Raw genomic sequence first — 12,066 nt, 5'->3', positions numbered from 1 at the left:
ATTTAATTACATATTTTTGAAAAAACGTATAGTAGCAAATGACAAAAAGAATTCCCTTTTCCATTTTAGCCTTTGTCTAAAATAAAACTAAATATGCTGAAATATGATTTTTTTTTTTTTAAAAAAGGTTGGAATCGAGAGTAATCCAACGCACAGTAGCCATCTTAACTTTTTAAAAAAAAAATAGTTCATAACAAAAAATGTATTTCAATAAAATTTAATAAAATAATTAAAATGAGCAACTTATTATTTTTTTAAAATTAAGTTTAAAACAGTAACAGTATCTCAATAAAAATTTGATTAAAAAATTATTTAAATTAATTGGGTGATTTTTTAAAGTAAAATATCAATAAAATAGTAATAATTAAGTGACTTTTGAATTATAAAATAAAATTTAGTGATTTTTTAAGTAACCTACTTTAAGTTGAATGACTTTCTAAGTAAACTATTCAAATTTAAGTTACCATCTAAAATATTATTGCCATAAATAACTAAAAATTCTTCTAAATCATAAGTGTCCAAACTTTTTCTTATTAAGTCAATTGATGTCACCGAACTAGATATAATCCACTTAGAATAACCTTTGGACTAAGCTATTTACACTTCATAATAATAAAGGGATACACACGACGGCAAAGGCAACACGTTAGCATGTAGCTGCTGAGTCATGCAGTTCCCTAAATCAGCTATCTTTTTTCACCACGTTGCATGACAAAATTGCTCACATTGAACCACTTGTCAATTCTCAAGAAATAGTTATCACAATGTTACTCTAAATTCTTTAGTATAAAAGACTTATTTTCTTCTTGTTACCAACTCATCATCATCACAATTACTTCATCAATTATATATTAAACTACAAGAGAATTATAATTTTTGTTTTGTTATCAACAATGGCTTCCGAGCAAGCAAGAAGAGAGAATGTTACTGATGAAACGAAACTCCAACTTGAGAAAGATAGAGTTAATAAAATGGCTAGTCATTTTGAGTCTCTAGCTGATAAAGTTCATGAGGATACAGAAACTTCTCCTGATGTTGTTCATGTCAAGACTACTGTTACTAGTAGTGTTCCTTATCAAGAACATCAAACAGAGAAGCAACGATCATCTGATATAATGGATAAAACTCAAGAGAGGAAGCAACAAGTATTTCAAGAGAAACCAGGCGGTGTTAAATTTGGAGTTCAGGGCCAAGAACACGAAGATTCCGACATAAACAGAGGAAAACAGAGCAAAGGTGGTGCTGAAGAGACGAAAGGTGGTCCATCATTGGAGGAAATTTCTCAGTACAGAGCAACAGCACAGGAGAATTCGATGAACGCGATAAGGGCTGCTGAAGAGCGGTATGAAAAGGCAAAGGAAATGGGTGGTTCTACATTGCAGAATGTTAAAGAATCTGCAACTCATGGACTTGGTGCTACGGGTACTTATGCAGCAGAAAAGGGTGCACAAGCTAAAGACACCATTACTCAAGGCCTGCAAAAGGGAACTCAATATGTTGCTGAAAAAGCTGGAGCTGCTAAAGACGTCGCCCTCGAAAAAGGCCAACAAGCTTATGCTGCAACTAAGGATACCCTTTCGGGTGCCGGACAAACTGCAGCTCAATCAGCTCAACAAGCTAAAGATTACACTATGGAAAAAACAGGGGATACCAAAGATTACACAATGCAAAAAACAGGGGAAGCTAAAGATTTTGTAGCCCAAAAAAGAGGGGATACAAAAGACTACACTTCACAAAGAACAGGGGAGGCCAAAGATTATGTTGCTCAAAAAACAGGGGAAATTCAAGAACAGAGCAAAGGTGCAGCAAGTTATGTAGGAGAAAAGGCAGCACAAGTTAAAGATGTTACATTAGAAACAGGGAAAGGCGCGGTAGGATACGCAGGGAAAGTAGCAGAAACAGTGAAGGACAAAGCGGTTGTAGCTGGATGGGGAGCTGCACATTTCACTGCTGAAAAAGCTGCAGATGCAACTAAAGCTATAGCTGGTGTTACTTCTACTGTTGCAGGGTATGCCGGAGGAACGACGGTGGCCGCGAAGGATTTGGTTGTTGATGCTGGAAAGAAAACAGTGGGATTTGCAGAGGATACGTTGGCTGCTGCGAAGGATTATGTAGTTTCAGCTGAGGAAAGTGCAGCAGAGTATGCAGCTAGGAAAAAAGCAGAAGCAGAGAGAGAATTAGAAGCTAAGAAATTACAAGAAGACACCAAGGTAAACAAACGGTAATTGGGTTTTTTCCTCAAGTAATTAGTGTTGATTAATGGTTCATTTTGATTATAGTTTTTGCGTTATGAATCTTGTAATGTATTTTAAACAGGGAGAAAACAGAAGAGGGTTTATTCCAGGAGAAAAGGTTGAAAGAAGAAAGGAGAAAACAGAAGAATCCTACTTCGAGGAAGAAGAGGAGTCGGGAGTCGGAAAAGAAAGCAAGCCGGTGGAAGGTGCAGCGGTGGTGTTGCAAGCCATTGGCGAAACTATAGTTGAGATTGGGAAAACAACTACTGAACTTGTTGCAGGTCGCGGTGGAGATGAACCAGTTGTGGGAATTGAGAAAGAGTCTACTACCACAATCAAGAAAACTTGAGATGACATATATCGTTTCGTTTTGATTTGGTTTTCGATTGGTTTTGTTTTTCTGGACTATTGAATAATAATTAGCATAAATCGCGTAGACTTGTGTACTATGTATGTTCTCATGTTAATAGTAGTGTTGTTCTCTTGTCACATTTAGCCTTATTATAAGGCGACTCTACGATGTATCGTTTCTCCTTATGAACAACAATTACCAAGCATTGGGAGTTGATAATTGTTTACAATGGGGATACAAATATGTTGTTCTTAATGGGATATTGATGGTTGTCCACAAAATTTCGAAAGTTAATATAATTAATTTTTGATGTTTAATTAGATTATATTAATTTCATATATTTTAAACAAAAAAAATTAGATGATGAAAAAATACAATTATAAAATGTTAGCTAATTTTTTTTTTTATAGTTTAAATTTAAAAAAGAAAATTATGACAATTAAAAATGGACGGAGCTACTAATAATTAGTGTAGTGCAAGACAAATTGAGGGAGATATCATTAAACTTTAAAAATACTTGGATCAACATATCGATATAGAAGCAACGCACAAGACAAGCTGGCGTAGCGCATGGCTAATTCACCATACATGCACACTATCTTGCACAAATAATAGACATATTTCGATTCTCGAAAAATTATATTATATATTTATATTTTGAGAAATTCTTAGGTTCTTGAATTATTAAGGAAAATGTAAATAATTTGTGCGTTGAACATAGTATTTTACGATCAACTTTTTTGGCAGTATTTCACAAAATAAAATAGAAATATTTTTAACCCAAAATAATGTATAAAATAAGTTATAATCCAGTTCATATCCAGATAGACTCTAAATTTTTGTGATCTTAAATTAAAATCATATACATCTATTAGTTGTTTTGGTCTTAATTAAGTAAATCGTATGAGATATTGAAATTAAAGAATTGCCAAACTAGAAACATATATTTTAAAAAAATAAAGGGAAAAAGGACAAATATATTTTTGAACTTTCGAAAATGATATGCCAATACCTTTCGTCATACTTTTCATTCATCAAAGTTCTTGCCGTCCAATAATAAGTACATATTTACCTCTCCCACTAATGGAGCACTTATTGTGTACACGTGTTGCAGTCCTATGCCACAACGCGGTTAACCAATTTTTTTACCCAAATTTCAAAAATCCGCCCATAACCCAATTATTAACCCACTTGATTTACCCACAAATAAACTCTTTAAAATCCCAAAGAAAAATCTTAAAGTTTATTTATTTATGTTAAACTTTACACGCGTTTTAAATTTTTTGATTATAATAAGAATTTTATTGTAATACTCCTATTAATTAATGGATTGTTTTTGTAAAACTTAATTTTTGAAATTATTTTTCAACAACTTAACATACTAATCACTTTCCATTAACAATGTGGGTCCACATTTTCCATTATTCTTTTCTGTAATTCTTCTTCTCTAATTCTTCTGTTGATTTCTTCAAAATTCTTCTTCTACTGTTCCCCTGGTTCCTGCAATGAAGAAAAAATGGAAATTTCATGGAGTAAAAGGCATCAAAATCATCACCTCCTCCGATGTTGCCGCCGCCGTCTTCTTCTATTGCTCCGCCCTTTCCTTCCCTTCTCCACCACCTCCCCACCCAACCTACTCCTTACCTGCAACTTCTACAACACCTCCGCTTTCCCGAAACCCTTATCCTTTACTAACTCCTCCTCCCCCACCCAACTATTCGCCTCCTTTCAATTCGAATTACCATTTTAATTTCAGTCAGTCCAGTTATGGTACTAGATCTGTAATCTATCAAAATCAGTATCCTCCTTATTATCATTCTCACAGTAATAACAGATGGGGTAGGTATCGGCCTCCGCCGCCACCTCCACCACCCGTTGTCGGCAGTGCCGTATGTGGATTATCAAAATGCGAAGAAGATTAAAAATGATATTAATGTTCATAAGGATACTATCAGGGTCTTGATGAAATCAACAAAGATTTTCATTTTTCTTTAGGATTTTAGAGAGTTTATTTGTGGGTAAATTGGGTGGGTTAAATGGGTAATGGGTAGGTTTTGAAATTTGTGTTAAAAATTTGGTCAACTCGGGTTATGGCGTAGGATTGTGCCACGTGCACACAAGAAGTGCTACGTTAGTGGGAGGGGTAAATGTGTACTGATTATTGGACGACAAGGGCTTTGATGAACGAAGCGTATGACGTAGGGTATTGACATACCATTTTCGAAAGTTTGGGGGTATATTTGTCCTTAAATAAATTGAAACGTTGGAGTATTACTTATCTTTGACTCTTGGTTTGCTGAATACCCTAATTACTTGTCCACTTTTCCTTTTTTAGTTGTCCGTAATTACTTGTCCATTTTGATAAATCAAGAAAGGACAAAATATTTTTACCTATTATACCCTCAATTAATTACTTTGAAAAAGATAGAACTTCTTGAAAATCTTAAGTTTTTAATCCATCAACTTTATAATTAATAGGGGTAAAATGATAAACTCGCTATGTCAATAATTGTTTTCTTAATAAGTGTGTCAATTCAAAAGTGAACAAGTAATTAGGAACAGAGGAGTAATTAAGGGTTTTTTTTATTGGTTATTTGTAGAGAAACAAGTCGATAAAAAGGAAGAAAGACAAATCATCTACTAAGCACGATATTAAGACGTAATCACAATTAGTCATTTTGTCTGGCAGATACTAAAGGACAAAACATTTAAAGTACTTGAAAATAAATAATGGAGTATTGCTTTAATCCTGTGACGATGTATACTTTTAGCACGGGGGTTTAGGTAGGATTATGGAATATTTTTTAGGGTTTTTGGTGCCTAATATTTAATTATTGTGAAAATATTAGTTTAATCTATCATTGAGTACTAGGGCAACGTATTAAATGAAACCTAGTGATATGTTAAATATCATTTGGTGTCCCTATCATAGGATCTTTGTATCCATTCTTGATTTTATCCACAAATTAAATTTGTCGCACAATGTGCTATGTTTATGGTAAGACCCACTTCTTACTACTTTTTTTGTTAGAAGAAAAAAGAAAAAGTGAAGCTTGTAAGTTGCAACTCTACTTGCATGGCTTAAGATAAGGTTACTCTCTCTGTTTCTATTTATATGTCGATTTATTCACGTATATAGAAGAAAGATTGGTTTGAAAGGACCAATACAATTATAGATTTTACATCTTTTAAGAAACTAAATAAGTTTATCATAATGTCCTTATTTAGTGATTTTTTGGAGTCAAGTTTTCAATAAATGAATATAAATTATATCACTTTGATTAATTAAATTAACCAATGAACATGAATTAATTATTTAGTTTTTCTATGTTGGTAAAATTCATACTTTCATAAAGTTAATAACTCTCAAGGGTAAAATAGCAAGAATAAATTCATTTATGCACTAAACCTGTGAAATAACAAAGAACGACATATAAATAAGAACGAAGAGAGTAGTACACTGCTGACCTATATAGTATAACCTTTTTTAAAAATAAAAAATAGGGTAGGGAAAGAAGAAATACGAAGGGGATTAATTGTTTGTTATTACTGTTAATGGCTGATCTACTACGCATATTTTTTCTATTTGATTGTCTTGTTTTTGAGTTATTGATAAGAAGTTTAATAAAGTAAAAATAAACTTTTTAATTTGATGATCTTAAATTAAAGATATGTTGACTTTACTAAAATGTTCTTTGATTTCGTGGTATTAAACATGTCACGTGAAAATTAAAAATTAAAAAACGGTCAAAAAGAGAAAAAGACATTTTTTTTAAACGGACTAAAACAAAAAAGTGGACAACGTCCAAGTGAAATGGAGGGAGTATAAAATTTTAATCTTTTTTTTTTAAATCGAGAGAAAACTGTTGTGTTACGTGTTCCATATGTGCTAGCCAACTATCAATATATTTTTTGACAATCAAAGTCATCTTGATCATCTATCGTAGAAAAAGAAGATAACATGTCGTATTTTCAAGATTATATTATGAATTCACTTGGCGGGGTTGAGAAGAGATAATTAAACCTCCAACATGTAGCCTCATTTCACAAAGGAGAATTCTCATTACAAATCATATCTCTCATCTCATAAGTTACAAGATGGATGCAGCATGATGCTTTTCTCTCATATTGTTTCATGAGATCTTGCAAAAATACGTTAATTCTCGTTAACGAAATAAGAAAGAAAAAAGAAAAGAAAAGGACATGACTTCAAAAAGGAATAAGAAAAACGAAAATTGTAAAAAAGCAATTGATCAACTCCAACCTATGCTCGTATCCTTCAAAAATATCATGCAGGATACATTTTTAAAAGATTCGACACATATATAATAGAGACATTTTTAGAGGATCCGAGCATCATATGTTGGCACACTAGTTAGTTGGAGGCAAAGAGTGATGTTGAGGGTCAGGTCCACCAGGTGCAACTCTATCTGAACCGCCTTTTAAAGATCGCCTCGTATACTCCTCAATCTCCGTTAGGCTAAATCCGGCCTTACTAAGAACAAAATGACTATCATATTTGGTCTGAACAACTTGAAGATCACCAAGAATGCGACCCTCCAAAGAAATGAAGTGACAAAAAAGAAAAATAATCATGAAGAGGATTAGTAACATTTTTGATGATGAATTAGCCATGTGAATATTAATTAATTATGCAAAGAACAATTAATGAAAGGTTTTTGGCTAATTGAGTTGAAAGAGGGTGTATAAGTGTTGTTGTTGCATGGAGATTATGATGGATAATTCTATTTATAAGGAAGAAAAATGAATATTATATTGATAATGGAGAGAACATGCATGATCAAAATTAATTTTGTAGTTAGGTGGACTAAAACAGACAAACCTCCAGCATGGATTCTCCAATATCATCTAAAAGATTTGAGTCTTTACTGGATTTTTTAATTGATATCTTTATAAGGATGTGTTTTTTTTCTAATATATTCATATGGGAGAATTCCACTTTTACTCCACCAAATGAAAAAAAACAAAAACATAACCTAGGATAGAACATAGATGGAAGCTTTGTCAATTTAGTAGAACCAATGTAATTGTGTGATTATTATACCTATGATTAGTGCTTGTAGCTTTCTCTTTTTTCTTCTTTTCTATTTTGGTGCGTGTGAAATTCAGATGAAATATAATTTACCAAGTCAAATTAAGGTATTGAAAAAGTATCATAAGGAATTGAAATGGATGTCTTGACTAAACAAAGAGTTTCTTCAATAAATTACATTGTAGTGGCAAAGCTAGAAATTTTGTTAAGGATATTCAAAACTATAGTATATACTGTATATATAAATTGTTTTTGACCTATAATATTATTTTCTTTATGCAAGAAACAATTTTTGGACGATGAGTGTTCAACTGACCACCTTAGATCAATGTAGCTACGTCATTGCTATATGGTACCAATAACAAATATTCAAAAGATTTGGGAAACTTATATCAACACTAAATATTCCCTCCATTCTAATTTAGTATTTGATATATATATAAGAGAATTGAAGACTTTTGAAATTTGTGATCTAAAATATATTTGTATTTGTGTAACGATAAAACTTTTGAAATTTGTTGCTTCAAACGTTCCATAATATTGGTATTATTATAAAAATCTCTACCTAAGAGTAAAATGAGAAGTATACAATCGATTGCAATTTTAATTTTTTAGTTTTTTCAAAACTAACAAAAAAATATCACATAAATTGAAACAGATTATGCGATTTGTTTGCTTTAACATGAGTCATCTGAAGCATCAAGATAAGATTCTCCCCACAAAATGAGTCAGTTTCTTCTTTTGCTGCTAATTAAAGAGGAATAAATAGAGGCTAAAAATTAAAACAACTCAAATGTTAGCCGTAAAGGTTTGCTATTGTGAAATTTTAATTCAAAGTCAGCCTCTTTTGCCTTAATTTAAAGTTGTATATATTTTATTATATAGTTAAAGGAACAAATTTATTGTTATACATAATGACTTTTTATTAAAGGTATATCAACTCGTTGGCCTACAAAAATACTCTACTACTCTAGCTATCTAGCTCCTATGCCTCTCAACAAAATCTGAGATTTTTCTTGTGAAAATACAATTATATCTTTTGACTAAATATACTCCCACATGATCATGTTACTTTATTTAACCTCATCTCATAGTAATCATAATCATCTCTATCCAAATTCCATGGTTGATAATGTTTAAATCTTTTATATAACCTCATCTCATAGTAATCATAATCATCTCTATCCAATTCCATGGTTGATTAATGCTTAAATCGTTTACATCAATTTGTGATTATCTCATTTAAAAAAAATTTAAAAAAATTCTAGTTCTTTTATTATCTGTTCCAATTATATGATAAAATTAATTCATAAAAAAGTGATATAACTAATTTGCTCATGTATTTATTCAAGTTAGTTTGATCGATCAACATATTTCAACTCAAGTAAAAGGGCTATTTTGGGCCAAGTATTTAGCTCAAAATAATCCATAAAGATCATGTCAAAATATGTCGTATACCATCTTAATAAATAAATTATTTGTTTTGTTTGGTCATTAAACAAATTATTATTTTTCTTAAAAAAAAATACTAGATTAGTAAATATTGGACAAGTTGAACTATGAACCAATCTAAATTACTTAGCTCATCTTAATCTTAGCACATTTGTGCAAGTTAATGATTTACTAATTCATACTTAGATCGATTTAAACTCAAATTCAATTCAACTCGTTCATCTTATTGGTCGAACTGCCCCTAGTATATATTGGCAGTTGGCTTAGCCAACGATCACCCGACAAGCAGTTGCAAATAGACAATTTGACTGTCTGTTGCTCCTAGAGTTCATATCAATTATTTATACATTAATTATTTGTCCTTCAGTACTATTGCATTATCCTTAAAATTACACAAAATTGAAAAAAATATATATAAACATAATGGGGCACCACCATTGCTTGTAGTTTGTACACCTGGTCTTGAAGAAAATGTTAATTAATTATATTTTGTTGATGATATATTATATACACTAATAAGTATATGATAAGACAGACATTTTATCATGCCTTGGCGGCGCCATTATTTTTTATTTAGGTTTAACCATCATTTGATTAGCCTATATATTTATATTTATTAGTATATCATAAGCTTTATTTGTGCAACATAAAATAAATTTATCTATTTTTAATTAAATAGGCGTGGCGCCACGTCCTCGATCATTCTTTTAGATTTTGAGATAGTGAGTTTCACATGACATGTTGGTGTCTTTTAGTTATCGGTGGATCTAATCCAATAGTTATTTTCAACTGTAATAAATTAAATTAGGTAGATTTAAAATTGTAATTTTAAAGGTTAAAGGTTATAAACATATCTTAACTATTTTTATTTCTTCAGTTTCATACTTAAACTATTCATAAGAGTGTGAGTTTCATATCTGAACTATCTCTCAATAGTAAGTGAAACACACCTCGATTATTTTTTGATGATGTGTGTACACTAACACGTGGCACTCCACATAATTTCACCGAGAAAAATTTAAATAAGTTAATATTAGGTAAAAGGTTAAAATTATCACCATACAAGTTAATTTATTTCAACCGTGTCATCCACCATCTTCTTAGTTGTGGTCCGTGACAATGGATATCTCCGATTTGAAAGCGGAGAGTCTAGAATTTTAAAGAAGTCAATTAAAAATATATTTTAAAAAATAATGTGTCAATAAATAGAATCGTTATATATGCAAGGTGGATGAAGATTTTATGAATAAATATGCCTCGAACTACTTCTAGACAAACATTTGGTATAGTCAACGTCTAGATATATTTCGCTGACTATTGGGTGATAGTTCACGTAGAAAATCCACGCTCTCATTAGTTGAGGTATGAAACTGAGCAAAGTAAAATAATTTAAATGTGTTTTTAACTCATAACTCTAATTTAAATGGCTGCAAAATACTCATGTTGAATTTATTTTTTCTTATATATAACAATGGACATATTTGTTTGGCGTTTACTTTCATTTGATGGCCAATGTTGATAAAGCTCTTAGTCATGAGATAATATATATTAGCTAGATATCGTTAAAAAAAAGTTAAATTTAATTATAAGAAAATAATTAGTAGTAACATGAGAGCGCCGACTTTCACATGACAATTTCATGTGGATTTTGTTCTAGGTTAGTTGTTCCAATTTCATTATATTCAACATTCATTTCATTTTCATGTATTTTAGTTGTTACTTTAGAAAATAATATGTGTATATATATAATGTTTTGAAACAATATTCCTTTCTTTTTTGGAGGATAGTACATGAATTAATTGTACGATTTGAATTTTGGTAGAGTGATTAGTACTTTCATTCTTAATTAGAAGTTTCAGATTTGAATTTTTTAGGTATGGAGTCGCATTCAGTAGAGAATGCTTAACACTCAAAGTAAAATCTTCATGACGTGGATCTGAATTAGTCAGGTCTCAAAATGAATACCTCACATAGGATGAAAAACAAAAAAATATATATTTATTAATTAAGAGTAGGAGTATTATGAATAAGATTATTTAGAAATAAAAATCTCCTTTAAATAGTAATTCATGCCTATTGTTACTAGTCACATAATCATTCCTAGTTGATTATTCATACAATTAAACAATCTCTATACTATTGTTCATTGCATGCATACATGTATATTTACTAGGGTCATTTTTTAAATTTAGAATCTAAAACAAACTTTAGATATTTATTATAAAGCTATAAATTATTTTATTAAGAGAATTTTAAAATTAAATTATTTCTAATTATAAAAAATAATATTCTTTTTGAGATTAACTAAATGAAAAAGTTAACTAGTAGTCTATATGGATTAGGCAGTGATCATAAAACCTAGAGTGAAAATTAAGTAGTAACGACAAACAAGGACTAAATTAGATTAGGGTTTAAAGCAATTAATTAACTTCAATTTGCTGGTGCTGAGCTGGGGTGACTTTGATAACATCATCAAGGGTGTAATAGATCATAAATTGCATTCTGATTTTATAGTTTATAGGAGTATTATATAATACTACTCCCTCCGTCCCAATATACTTGTCCGTATCCGCTACTCTTTAGGTGCGCATAGGGTAAAACCTTTGCTTCTATACAATAGCTCGCAAACCGCACAAGAGAGGTGACCCGCACTAGGTAAGCCTGGTGCAACGAGCTCGACCCAGAAGACAAATCTCTTGCTTTCACTAACAAGGAGTTTTAAACTTGAGACATCTAACATGAAAGTCCTGAGCCCAAACCACCGAACCATCCCAAAGGGTCACTTGACATTGTTTATTTTTTTGAAAATTACATAGATTTTGAATACGTATGTTGAAACATATAATTGGTTCGAAAATATTATAACTTATGATATTTTTTATATAATTTTTAAATATCTAAATTAACTATAAAAAATGAGATATGACAAAATTTAGGATGGGGGGGGGGGGGGGGACTAATTAAATAAATAATAA

General features: G+C 31.0%; 2 protein-coding genes across 2 annotated transcripts; both read left to right on the top strand.

Moving 5' to 3' along the window:
• Positions 1-859: 859 nt before the first annotated feature.
• On the top strand, positions 860-2,722 carry LOC102593355 (seed biotin-containing protein SBP65-like). The gene is made up of 2 exons (XM_006348784.2): positions 860-2,210; positions 2,317-2,722. The coding sequence occupies exons 1-2, from the start codon at positions 894-896 to the stop codon at positions 2,581-2,583; spliced, it is 1,584 nt and encodes a 527-aa protein (XP_006348846.1). The 5' UTR covers positions 860-893; the 3' UTR covers positions 2,584-2,722.
• Positions 2,723-4,091: 1,369 nt separating this feature from the next.
• On the top strand, positions 4,092-4,508 carry LOC107060872 (leucine-rich repeat extensin-like protein 3). The gene has a single exon (XM_015309345.1). The coding sequence runs from the start codon at positions 4,092-4,094 to the stop codon at positions 4,506-4,508; it is 417 nt and encodes a 138-aa protein (XP_015164831.1).
• Positions 4,509-12,066: the final 7,558 nt, after the last annotated feature.

The sequence above is a fragment of the Solanum tuberosum genome, unplaced genomic scaffold, assembly GCF_000226075.1.
Source record: "Solanum tuberosum cultivar DM 1-3 516 R44 unplaced genomic scaffold, SolTub_3.0 scf00102, whole genome shotgun sequence".
NCBI classification, from domain to species: Eukaryota; Viridiplantae; Streptophyta; class Magnoliopsida; order Solanales; family Solanaceae; genus Solanum; species Solanum tuberosum.
This window is presented reverse-complemented; position numbering and strand designations above follow the sequence as displayed.

Bases quoted from the DNA above. Each gene is read 5' to 3' on its own strand.
- LOC102593355 (XM_006348784.2), top strand. From the start codon at position 894: ATGGCTTCCGAGCAAGCAAGAAGAGAGAATGTTACTGATGAAACGAAA. The intron at 2,211-2,316 runs GTAAACAAACGG...TATTTTAAACAG, and splicing joins AATTACAAGAAGACACCAAG to GGAGAAAACAGAAGAGGGTT.
- LOC107060872 (XM_015309345.1), top strand. From the start codon at position 4,092: ATGAAGAAAAAATGGAAATTTCATGGAGTAAAAGGCATCAAAATCATC.